Source organism: Patella vulgata, chromosome 2 (genome assembly GCF_932274485.2).
Source record: "Patella vulgata chromosome 2, xgPatVulg1.2, whole genome shotgun sequence".
Lineage (NCBI taxonomy): Eukaryota > Metazoa > Mollusca > Gastropoda > Patellidae > Patella > Patella vulgata.
In genome coordinates, this window is record NC_065880.2 from 8523767 (window position 1) to 8536375 (window position 12609).

Consider the following 12609-nt stretch of genomic DNA (forward strand, 5'->3'; position numbering starts at 1 on the left):
AAGGGATCTTTTACATGCACACCAATGTGCATTTGGGACCTGGGTTTTTTTCCCATCCGAACGACTAGACGGCTGTTCTTGTCAGGCCCTCCGTCCTGCATCACTGACAAGGTGGAATATTCTCGACCAACACCGTGATCGAACCCGTGACCTCCAGGCTGACCTATGGCTTTTGGCTTCAAATGTTATATAAATTATTATTTAGACATTTTATTAACATGACAAGCCTATAATCAACTCTCTAGATCATCAGATGGCAGAGATTTAAATGGATTTGAACATCCGCAAGATTTAAAAATTTAAAGATAAAATAGACAATCAAGGCTAAGTCTCAGTTGTCAGGTACTGTTGCTTTATTTATGATAATAAATGATCTACACTATATTCTTCAAATAGTCATAACTTCCCTCAGTGGTTCTCAACCTTTTTTTGGCCAACGGCACACCTTGGACCACATGAAAAAAAAGCAGCACACCTGGCTAAATATATATGAGAGAGAGAGAGAGATGGGGTTTAACGTCCACTCGACACAAACTAGGTCATTTCGGGACTAACATATGGTTTAATTTTATTACAATAATCGCTTGCGCATAGGGGTCTTTAGCAGTGGGAGGAAACTTGAGGACCTGGAGAAAACCCATGAGGTTGGACAGGCGACCCTACTCCTTGTCACGTACAACCGGGGATTTGAAACCACGCCAGTCGACTCAATGACAGACTTTATGATACAGCGTGCGCACGCTAACCATTCAGCCATCCAACCCCCCTAAATATATATGAAAAAATATTTGAATTTTGCAAAATAAAAACATGGCAAGTCATAGACGGCATACAGACTAGTCATAAACACACAGAATGACTCAAACTAAATAAAAAAAAACACGGCTCTGAGCTTACTTGTTTCGAATTTCATCAGTCAAATAGCTGGCTTCTTTTGTGAGAAATTTTCTTGGTGTGCCGTTCAACATTACGAGGCACACTTAGGAAGATTTCACGGCACACTGGTTGAGAACCACTGACGTACATCAGTCATTGATTTTTAAGGCGAGCAATCGCTCCCGAGCACCTGCTGTTCACCGGACTGTCGACCGAGGCGAGTTTTTTTCCCTCCCCTTAAAACTGAAAATCACTTTCCTTTACATAGTCATTGGGGGTTTATTATCATTTATGAAACCAGGAATGACCCCATTACATGCAGTTATTGATCTTAGAACCATTTCCCATGCACATAACTGATCACTCTCCTTAATATCAGATCACTCTCCTTAATTTCTAAATCACTCTTCTTATCAAAAGTGGGAGAGTTTTTTTAAGGGGAATGATTTTTTCAATTCGTTGATTGAGGTGAGCTTTTTTTGGCTCTCCTATACAAACAACAATGACTGGTACATGTAATCTTATTCATTTTGCATTATTCATCTTGGAACTATTATAGCAAGAAATTTAAGTCTAAGCTCTTTATCTAAATCTTACATAATACATTTTTAAATTACAAATGATGAATCTTACCGGGTGTTTTGTGCAGGCACCATAAAGTTTGACAATGTTTGGATGACTGACACGTGATAGCTGTTTTAATTCTGTTAAAAATGCCTTTCTCTCAGACTCTGTTTCTATGTTTTTAACAGCAACTAATTTATCTCGCCATATTCCTCGACTTACAACACCAAACGCACCTTTACCAACAACCTGTATCAAAATAAATAATAATAATGTAAAACTTATATATAGAGCACCAAATCCATTCAACAACTTGAGAATATAATTATTTACACAGTGAGTAGAAAATGTAATTCTTGTTGCATTTAATACATTTTCTTTGCCAAATATATGTCATTGTAATAGGCCTACATGTAATATACCGAAGGAACAGGGGCTATAGTTTGGCCCTTGTCATGCCGTACAGTTCCGACAGAAGAGTAGGAAAGCCACCCTTGCCTAGCGAAACACCTTGGCCTTGATTAATTTGACATTTAATTAATTTGAAATATGACTAGTATAGGTCCTACAGTAGCCTATACACAGAACTGTAGTAATTGTATACCCAGGCAACAGATTGTATTCTGACTCTACCTTGGACCTGAATATTGTACACGGTAGCCTACGTGTTGTTAACTTAGTAGACCTACTTGGGACTGTCATCCGAGTAAAACGCCCCACTGACATCTAATTTTATAATCTACAAATTTAAAGTATGGAATAAATAGGCACAAGTAGCCAACAAAGAGATAAATTAGTAGGCCTTGTTTCTATAAAATGTCAAATGATGTTTCATTTTGTTTATTTGGCGATGACATGTTTACGTTTTTTTACATCTCCCGGCCGATCAGAATTTGAATGCCTTCATCCTCTCACCTCCTTGAAGTCGATTTCGGTGATATTTATTTCCTCTACAAAAGTCTGTGGCGAATCCATGGCCGACCAAGCTGTTTAAAACCGTGGAAGCGCATCGATTTCACTTATTTTCTGGGTGTTTTTGCTTCGTTTCGTCTCCATTCAGTCTGCAAAGTCTCCATTTTCCTTAAAATTCCAAAACATTGGAGAATACTCTATTCTGTACTCGAAAATATGACAGGATTTTAGCCACTAGTGCAGAATTATTGACAGCTGTCAGCCTTCACCTTGGAAATATCAAGGGAAATAATTTGAACAACTGGATACAGACCACATTGACTTCCAAATAAATTTTAAAACACGTTTCCCTTTTATTCCAGGCCATGAGTTGAAAGTAGAACAATATAGCTTTATTTTTATGGCTACCTTTGACATCCATCTTATACTTAATGAAAGTTTATTCCATAAAACAGGTGTTTGAAAACTAAAAGAGCGCTGACCATAAGAGCCTAGTTGAACAGGTTTTGACCATAAGAGACTAGAGAGAGAAATCGTGTTTAACATCCACTCGACACAAACTAGGTTATTTCGGGCCTAATATATGGTTCAATTTTATTTCAGTGATCGCTTGGACGTAGGGGTCTTTAGCAGTGGGAGGAAACCGGAGAACCACGAGGTTAGATTTGACATCAAAAGTAGTTTATCTGCTGTATGAATATTTCGTTCGGCAAGTCTGATACCAACAGCAGAATCTTACGTCAGAATAGCCACCACAGCAGATTTCACAGAGTTTATCAAAGAAAAATAAAATATGGTTGTTTTTCAACGACTGAACGTAGAATTATTTCCAGAACTTAACAAAATGTGGAATATAATTTTTTACAGTAAAATATACAATTGAAATGTGTGTAAATGTTGTATACCGAGGTCGAATCAGATTACTTAATTAAAACAGAATGTTATTGTGAATGTCTAATCATGCACAATATAAACTGTTTGTTCGTTGTCTTCAAGGTCCAGGTCGGTCGAGAAAGATCCCCGAGATTTTCAAGCCTAGTTTCCCCTTGTAAGTTTAAAGGACAGCGTTTAGTCGTTCGGATGGAACGAAAAACAGACCTTGTGTACAAGATGGCATACACATTAAAGAATCCTTGACAGTTGGAATTCGATAAGTAGGCCGTACTAGTGCCGATGTCCGGGCAAAATTTTCCCCATATTTATTACCACACGTATTGCGTTAGCTACCTGAACGTAACTAAAAACGCTGAGATATACTGATGTGCTTGTTTTTAGCTACGATTGGATGCCTTTAGTTCCAAGTGGCAAACTCAATTTCTTTATTAATGTATGTACCATCTTAAAAATAAGTTAATTTTATACTATTAGTACTTATTACACATACGCAGTCCAATCTACAGAAACAACATTCATTTATCAGCAAATATTGACAATAAAGTAAATCAAGCGTTGTTTTTATCAAAATGGCCTCATCTCTTATCTCGAAACACGGAGGGTTGAGAGATTAAGGTTTGTTATCTAGTATTGCGTATGCCTGTCTTTATTAGCCAAGTCGGAGCTGAAAAGTAGGATGTTAAACCCACTGTGCAGGACAGGGGGGCCTGACAAGGATAGCTGTATAGTCGTTCGGATGGGACGAAAAACCGAGGTCCTGTGTGGTTGCACGATTTACCCAAATCTACCATTATTTCAATTGATAAGACAATAACTTAATTATATCGATATTTGATATTATACGGTTCTTTATACCAAATTGCCATTTTAAATTTTATGTCGTAACGTTTTGGTGTCAAAATGGCCCACAAAATACGATTTCCATGCAAGTTTGGAAGTTGTAACCCAATCCCCCATAATGTAACTCATAATATCACAACAATTTGATATCGATATGATCGATAATATACCGTTCTTTATGCAAAATTTCCATTTTAAAATTATTATCATGAGTTGAAATGATGGTGGATTTGGGTGATTTTGAGTAGATTTGGGAAAATCGTACTATCGGTCCCGTGTACACATTGGCGTCCACGTAAAAGATCCCATGGCAGTTTTAATAGTTTATATAGATGAAAGTAAAAGAGAAAAAGGAAATTCCAGTAAATAATTATAATTTTAGTATTTTTCAGTTCTAAAAATAGATTTGAAAATTCCCAACACTGAAAATTCCCGGAAAGTTTCCCTGAAAACTTTCCAAAATTCCCGGAAAGTTTCCCACTCTTTGCAACCTTAATTTCAGCACTATTAGAGTTAACGCTTTAGCTAAGAAGGACCCGTGTACGTGCAGAATAACTTGGCACAGAAAGCGACCTTAACCGATCAAGTTAAGGCGTGGTTATGCTTCTTAATTCCCGCCTACAAATAAGGTAGAATTTCTGCTCTGATAGCTACTGGTAGCTCCTCCCCTTTTTTGGTATTTTGAAGGGTGGATCAAAGTATCCACCCAAAACATCCTTCAGCCTCGGTTGACCAAACGTATCAATTAATAGGGTTTTTTTGCCAATATTTGTTCGAGACTACTTCCGCCTTCGAATCGTTCATTTCATAACCGTCTTGATAATAAAGTCTGAATTTCGCATTCGGCTGTCACCGGTTTGTGTCGTTCGAGTCAACTTTGTTCATAGCAAATCTAATGATATATGTCACAATTTTATTAAAGGCCAAACTTAATTCAAATAAACATCTAACCTCGGAAAAAACATCATTGCGATATAGGGATCGATGGAAAGGCATCTAAATTATATGTCATAGTTCGGCCATACTAATAACTATCTAAATGTTGCGGGCATGCATCCGCATAGGCTAATAATCTTACGTCAATTGCTTAAAAAAACTATTTTCTCGCGTTTACAATTTACACGATGACACGTGCCTGCTTTGCAAATATACTTGACTTTATGGAATGGGAGCTGCGGTTGCTCAGTGAGTAGAATGCCATATTGCTAACCAGGTCACGGGCTTCCGATGTTAACCGAGACAGTTCCTCAGAAATTTCCGACTCGCACTCACCATGATTAGTGGATGGAGAGCATGACAAGGAAAGTGACTAGTTGTTCGAATGGGACGAAAAACAGAGGTCCCATGTAGCCTACATATTGGTTTGATGTTGATTTACATAATATTGTGCCACTTGAAATTCTTTGGAATGGCTATAGAGAGAGAGAGAGAAATGGAGTTTAACTTCCACTCGACACAAACTAGGTCATTAAGGGACTAACACATGGTTCAATTTTATTTCAATTATTCACTTGCGCGTAGGAGTCTTTAGAAGTAGGAGGAAACCGGATGGAATGGATAGAAACCTAGGGCCCATCTGTGTACCATGGCGTGCACGTAAAAGAACCCTTGATATTAATCCCACTTATTTCACACGCATGTACAATCTGATTAAAACTCTGACCCTAGTTCGCTTGGTTTTTATAGTTCAAAATTTCGTTTTACTCGTCTTAAGTAGACTAGGATCTGGCAGAGTTTTTATATTACCAGCGTATTTGTTGAAGTGAGGGATAAGCCAATGAAACAGTCTGTTACGGCGACTTCTTGGCGTGCCATGCACGGAACTGTGGGTAGACCACTAGAAACGCCAACGCTGATTGATTCTGGCGTCATAGGGCCAACAGCCGTTTGTACGACCCCCGCGTACAACTTGTCAGATCTTCATGTATGTGTAGGCCATCGAAAGTATAACAAAACGAAATATAGATCTGTATTTTAATCAGATTGCACGCAAACAAAAAATAGCCATAAACTATTTTCATACGGTCACATATTTAGTGGTTAAAAGGGCTGCCTTAAATTTTACCATCCCATTAATTTTGTCTGTATGTGACATGTCGCCATGTCTGTATCAGATTTCGGGCATAAATGGTGTCGGGTTTGATAAATCTCGGTTCTGGACGAGATGGTTCCTAGTAATTTTCCTGCGATTTGCGATCGATAGGATACGACCCAATGATCGAACAATTCCTGCGAATAAGGAAAAATAACCCTAAAGAACTTGCTTGTAGAGTGTTCGCAATTGGACGACCAGTGGACAGACGTTAAGTAACCACAGCATACGTGCTCTTTATAAATGCCGGTGTATAAAAAAGATGGTTGCTTTAATGGCTTTATAATCTATTTAGACCTTAATGGCAAATACTTGTTGGAATGATGTTTGGAAATTCCAAGCTGTGTTTCAGCTCAGGCTGGATAGTATCTGACATGATTTGGGTGTAATTAATTTTAAAAGCTTTGACTAAAGATTTGAAAGGCAGCCCTTTTGGACTGTGTAATGCATCTGCCAACTATTCCAGCATCGCTACACTTTGTTAGAATACTCTGATTGATACCTTGTATTAATGGCAGACATATGAACGCAAGAGAGGGAGACGGGGGGGGGGGGGGTAACGTCCACTCGACACAAACTAGGTGTATTTCGAGACTAACACATGGTTCAACCTCCGAGTTTGGACAGGCGACCCTACTCCTTGTCATGTACATCCGGGGAATCAAACCCACGCCAGTTGACTCAATGGCAGACATATGAACGCGAGAGAGAGAGGGAGAGGGGGGGGTGTTAACGTCCACTCGACAAAAACTAGGTGTATTTCGGGACTAACACATGGTTAAACCTACAAGTTTGGACAGGCGATCCTACTCCTTGTCACGTACATCCGGGGAATCAAAACCACGCCAGTTGACTCAATGACAGATCTTATGATACAGCGCGCATGTGCTAACCATTCAACCACTTCCCCCCACCCCATGAGTTATCAGAAACACCACTGTGTCCAAGCACACCTCATGGCCTTGAATGTCTTCATTATTCAAAGTTGAGACAGAAAAAATGGGGGGGGGGGGTAAGCTCTATATTATTTCATTTTTATGTTTGTATTATTTTAATTTGTTTTATTTGTAGACTGCTGAAGACCCCTACGCGCAAGCAATTTATTGAAATAAACTTGAACCATATGTTAGTCCCGAAATGACCTTGTTTGTGCCGTTAAACCCCATCTCTCTATCTCTCTAAACTGATAAATTAAAGTGTCGTGAATGACTATTACACATATACCTGTTTTAGGACGTGACACACAATCGTTTTACTCACATTATATTATATTAAATTATCTTTTAGGGTATCGGATGTAGCATGGTAAAACTACAGTGAGGAAGTTTCACAGAAAGTCTTAACACATGAAGAAGTTTTTGGTCGTTTTCAAAGTTCAAATGTAATTATTTTGTCAGGAATGAAAGGTAAGGAAAACGACCCTTTCCCCGTTTATGGATTATAGTATTCTGCACCCATACGTCCCATTTCGCAGTGTTGTCTTTTCTAAGAATGGTTGGTAAATTAATTTGGGCAAATAGCATCACTATTTTTAAATGAATGCATGTCGACTATGTCGATCTATTCTCCAAAAGCGGCAACAATTATCAATATGGATGTGCAAAGCCCAGCTTATGCATGGGCCCGAGGGTCCCAGACCCAGGGCCCCGCAGCTTAGGCATGGGCCTGAGGGGCCCAGGCCCCGCGGTTCATGGCACAAAGAGAAAAAATTCAAATTCCAGATTAATGTTCCACGGTAATCGATCTAGCGTGTTACGGCCTGCGTGCCATTCAAAAGGATATGAAATAATCTTTTCGTCGCGTTAGAGGCCCCGCGATTCTAGCGAGACCCAGGGCCCCGCTCCGGTTAAGCTGGGCTTCGTGGATGTGTTAATTATTAGTTTCATAACACTAATTATCTTTTTTCTTTGTTTCTTCAATTAGAATAAGAAGAGGAGGGTAAATAAAGAGATGAGGTAAGTTTGTATAGTTTGTTTGACCAGTGCTCGGATTGAGATCCCATACAAATGGTATACTTACTTTTCTTTAACAAAATGTTTACGACTGTGTTATTTGTTGTGTATTCAACCCTTAAAATAATGATTTTTTTACAAGGTAGTTAATGGAATGAACTTCATTCAACGTTGTTCCAAACAGTGGAGGGGAAAACAAAGAGTCGCAATTGGCTGCAGGTAATTAAAAATATATTGCTAAGATAATTGGAAATCAAGGGATGGCTCATTAAAATTTAGTATGAATTTGTTGGATATTTAATATGAATATTGTGTTTTTTCAGCTAATGACATCCGGAACACTTACGAACTGCCTTAGAGGGATGCTAGGTAGTAGGCAGGAAGAAACGTTAGCCACATTTCTGTTCAATGTGAACCGAATGTTTGACACTATGGCGCCGACAGAAATATATGAAAGAGAATAGTACGGTGCATTGGCAGTGATGGTTGTGGATTCGAGTGAGTAACATTAGTTATTGATTTAGGCATAATGAGTAAGAAACACGAGGCAGTCTCTGTCCAACAATATTATATATTATTATACTTATCACATTCAAACCTCATGCTTAGATACTGTTTGTATTTAAGTATTTTAACATTGATTTATCTATCGACAGAAATAAATTATTACAATAATTTATTTTTCAGATCATCAACTTCCACATTGCCCACCATCTGCCATATTATTATGTCAGGCGGTTCGGTCCAGTAAATAACTTCTGGATGTTTGGGTTCGAGCGATTTAATGGTGCACATATAGATGCAATAACCAGTCGCCAAAATCCAGAGAAATCAGCGATGAACATCATGGAGGTAAGATTGTTTCCTTATTGTCATTTGTTCTGGTCGACCTTATTAAAAAAATAGAAATATATGAAATGTCAGGCGATCCGGATAGAGAATACTGCTTCGCGACATGAAGTCCATTGATAACACCTGTCCAGTGCTACCCAGTTTATGACAGCGTCAGTCTTCAATAAAATAACATTACTTAAGTTTTATTTTCTATTACAGAGTCAGTGGCTGGCTGATAGCAGTTCTGAAGTGTTGTGGACTTTTCAGTGAAACTTTTGCAAAAGCAACAAGACAGAAACAAGTACCCCTAGTTACTATAGAAGAACTTGTAAGATTGGAATTAATAGAACATCAAAATGACGTAGTCGGAGAGAAAAAAAATAGTAGATATAAAACGGAATGAATTTGGGGAGGTTACGTATCACGGGGCCTTTACCAACAAGTCGCCATCGCTTGTTGCGATCAAAGTCAATTCTGTTTACTGCTGTGGAACAAAATTTTATTTTGTGTAAGCAGTGCGTATACCAGCGAAGTTAAGTGGTTGGGACGTGCAAAAATGTGCGAACGGTCAAAGCTGTATTTCCTGGTACGAGAAAAAGTAAACTGCAAGAGGCTTATTAACGTGGATCTAGTATGCACGCTAAAGAAAAGGGCGTTTTTTGGATTCTTTCTATGAAGAGTTGGTGAATGTAAATCAAGCTAATACCAGCACAGACGATACAAAAAACAATAAATTATAGATTTATAGATATCTGGAGTGGTTTCCCCATCTACAACAGTAAAATGTTAACCCGACAGTTGATAGGAGAATATGTAATGCCTGAGGTGAAGAGGTCAATATCAGACATCAAAACGAATTATTCGAGTTTCTACTCAACGTGCGTGCAGATTAGACCAAACAAGCGCCTTCAATTTTTTTTATCTAGTCTTTGACATATTGAAATACACCCAAAGCCATTATTGGCTTGATATGTTGATTTACATAATATTGTCCCACTTGAAATTCTTTGGAATGGCTATAGAAACCTAGGGTCCATCTGTGTACACATTGGCGTGCACGTAAAAGAACCCCTGATATTAATTCCACTTATTGTACACGTATGTACATGTACAATGTGATTAAAACACTGATCCTACTTCGTTTCGTTTTTATAGTTCAAAATTTGTTTTATTTGTCTTTACTACACGAGGATCTGGCAGAGTTGTTATATTACCAGCGTTTTGGTTGAAGTGAGGGATAAGCCAATGAAACAGTCTGTTACAGCGACTTCTTGGCGTGTCATGCACGGAACTGTGGGTACAACACTAGAAACGCCAACTCTGATTGATTCTGACGTCATAGGCCAACAGCCGCTCGTACGATCCCTCACGACCTTCGAGTACAACTTGTCAGATCTTCATGTAGTGTAGGCTATCCTATTTATAAAAAAACCAAACGTAATATAGCTTTCTATTTTAATCAGATTGCACGCATGCATATCTTAAAATAACGAAAGTTTTGTTTTGAGACATTAAACCCCATTCTAAACCATTTTCATACGGTCACATATTTATTTAGTGGTTAAAAAGGCTGCCTTAAATTTTAGAATCCCATTAATTTTGTCTGTATGTGACCTGTCGCAATGTCTGTATCAGATTCCGGGCATAAATGGTTTCCGGTTTGATAAATCTCGGTTCTGGACGAGATGGTTCCTAGTAATTTTCCTGCGATTTGTGATCGATAGGATATGACCCAATGGTCGAACAATTCCTGTGAATAAGGAAAAAGAACCCTAAAGAACTAACTTGTTCACAATTGGATGGCCAGTGGACAGACGTTAAGTAACCACAACATACGTGCACTTTATAAATGCCGGTGTATAAAAAGATGTTTGCTTAAATGGCTTTATAATCTATTTAGAACTTAATAACAAATACTTGTTGGAATGACGTTTGGAAATTCCAAGCTTTGTTTCAGTTCAGGCTGGGTAGTATCATGGACCTTACAGTCCATGGTATCTGACATGATTTGGATGTAATTAATTTTAAATTCTTTAACTAAAGAATTGAAAAGCAGTCCTTTTGGACTGTGTAATGCATCTTCCAACTATTCCAGCATCGCTACACTTTCTTAGAATATTCTGATACCTTGTATTAATGCCAACCATATGAACGCAAGAGAGAAGCCACTGTCTAAAAGCCCATCGGGTAAAGAGTACTACATCATATGGATAAGTTAATACAATAAGTGAGTGAAGTACCTAATGCTGTGGAGTCAGTGATGTACCCACGGCATTCCTGGCTTCGTATTCCTAACTTGTAATTCTTTAAAAGAAATTAACTGTTGTAATTCTTCTTGCTTCGCTAGCAAGATATTTAACTTCCAGGAGTGTAATTTTAACGCTATAGAATCAGTTCAAACTACAATATTGTGAAGGATAGGATGAATCTCTAATAGGAGAGAGAGGGGGAGGGGGTAATGTCCACTCGACACAAACTAGGTCATTTTGGGACTAACATATGGTTTAATTTTATTTCAATAATTCGCTTGCGCGTAGGGGTCTTTAGCAGTGGGAGGAAACCGGATGACCCGGAGAAAACCCACGAGGTTGGACAGACGACCCTGCTCCTTGTCACGTACAACCGGGGATTCGAAACCACGCCAGTTGACTCAATGACAGGCTTTATGATACAGCGCGCACGTGCTAACCATTCGCCCCCCCCCCCCCCGATAGGCCTTGGTATTGTAATGTTGTTTTCTTAATTAAATGTTAATCAAACTGAGTACATATTAGCGAAAAAGCCAAATTGGGCATCAGGACTTTAAGGGCACCTACCACATGGGTAACAAGTGTAATAATTAGCACACCATCATGTTATAGGTGTATAATATTTGGCTATTTAAGTTTTTAAAAACAGATTGAACATTTAATTTTTTTTATTGTGCAGAACAATAAATATAACAAAATAATAATATGCATCTACATGTTTTGGCGGTTTTAAAGTAGTTATAAAAATAACACATAATCTTGATTATTGCCAATATGATTAAAATACAGATCTATATTTCGTTTCGTTTCATTTTTTATTCTTTCGATGGCCTACACTACATGAAGATCTGACCAGTTGTACTGGAAGGTCGCGTCAGGGGTGATACGAGCGGCTTTTGACGCCAAACATTGATTAATCAGTCAGCTTTGACGTTTCTATGGGTTTACCCACAGTTCAGTACAGGGTTCAACAAGAACTCGCCATAACAGACCGTTTCATTGGCTACTTCCTCACATCAACTAGAACGGCTGTTGTATAACAACTCTTCCAGATACTAGTGTTGTGAAGACGAGTAAAACGAAATGCTGAACTATAAAAAACGAAACGAAAAGGGATCCGTGTTTTAATCAGATTGGATTATTGCATACATAAAACACATTTTAATAAAACAAAACATTTTAGAATCCTAGTGTATATAAAAACTATATACCTGGCGAAATATCACACCAGATAGACTTCTGTTTACAATTAACATGTCATAAATAATTTGACAGTCCACATACACCATGCAATTAAAGGAGCCCTCCCAGGCATATTTTAGTGAATCAAACAGGTAAATTCTTCTAAATATCAAGGAAACCCTTATGATGGTCCTACCCTTATCCTGATCCTCAA

General features: G+C 38.3%; 1 protein-coding gene across 5 annotated transcripts in view; it reads right to left on the reverse strand.

Moving 5' to 3' along the window:
• LOC126809968 (mitogen-activated protein kinase kinase kinase 7) overlaps positions 1 to 2557 on the reverse strand; it is a 44417-nt gene extending 41860 nt beyond the window's left edge. For all 5 annotated transcript variants that reach the window (XM_050534849.2, XM_050534852.2, XM_050534851.2 and 2 more), the window contains exons 1-2: positions 2356 to 2557; positions 1510 to 1689 (exon numbers count right to left, since the gene is read on the reverse strand). In XM_050534849.2, coding sequence (XP_050390806.1) covers positions 1510 to 1689; positions 2356 to 2415 — 240 coding nt within the window. In that variant the 5' untranslated portion in view covers positions 2416 to 2557. The remainder of the gene's footprint in view (positions 1 to 1509; positions 1690 to 2355) is intronic.
• Positions 2558 to 12609: the final 10052 nt, after the last annotated feature.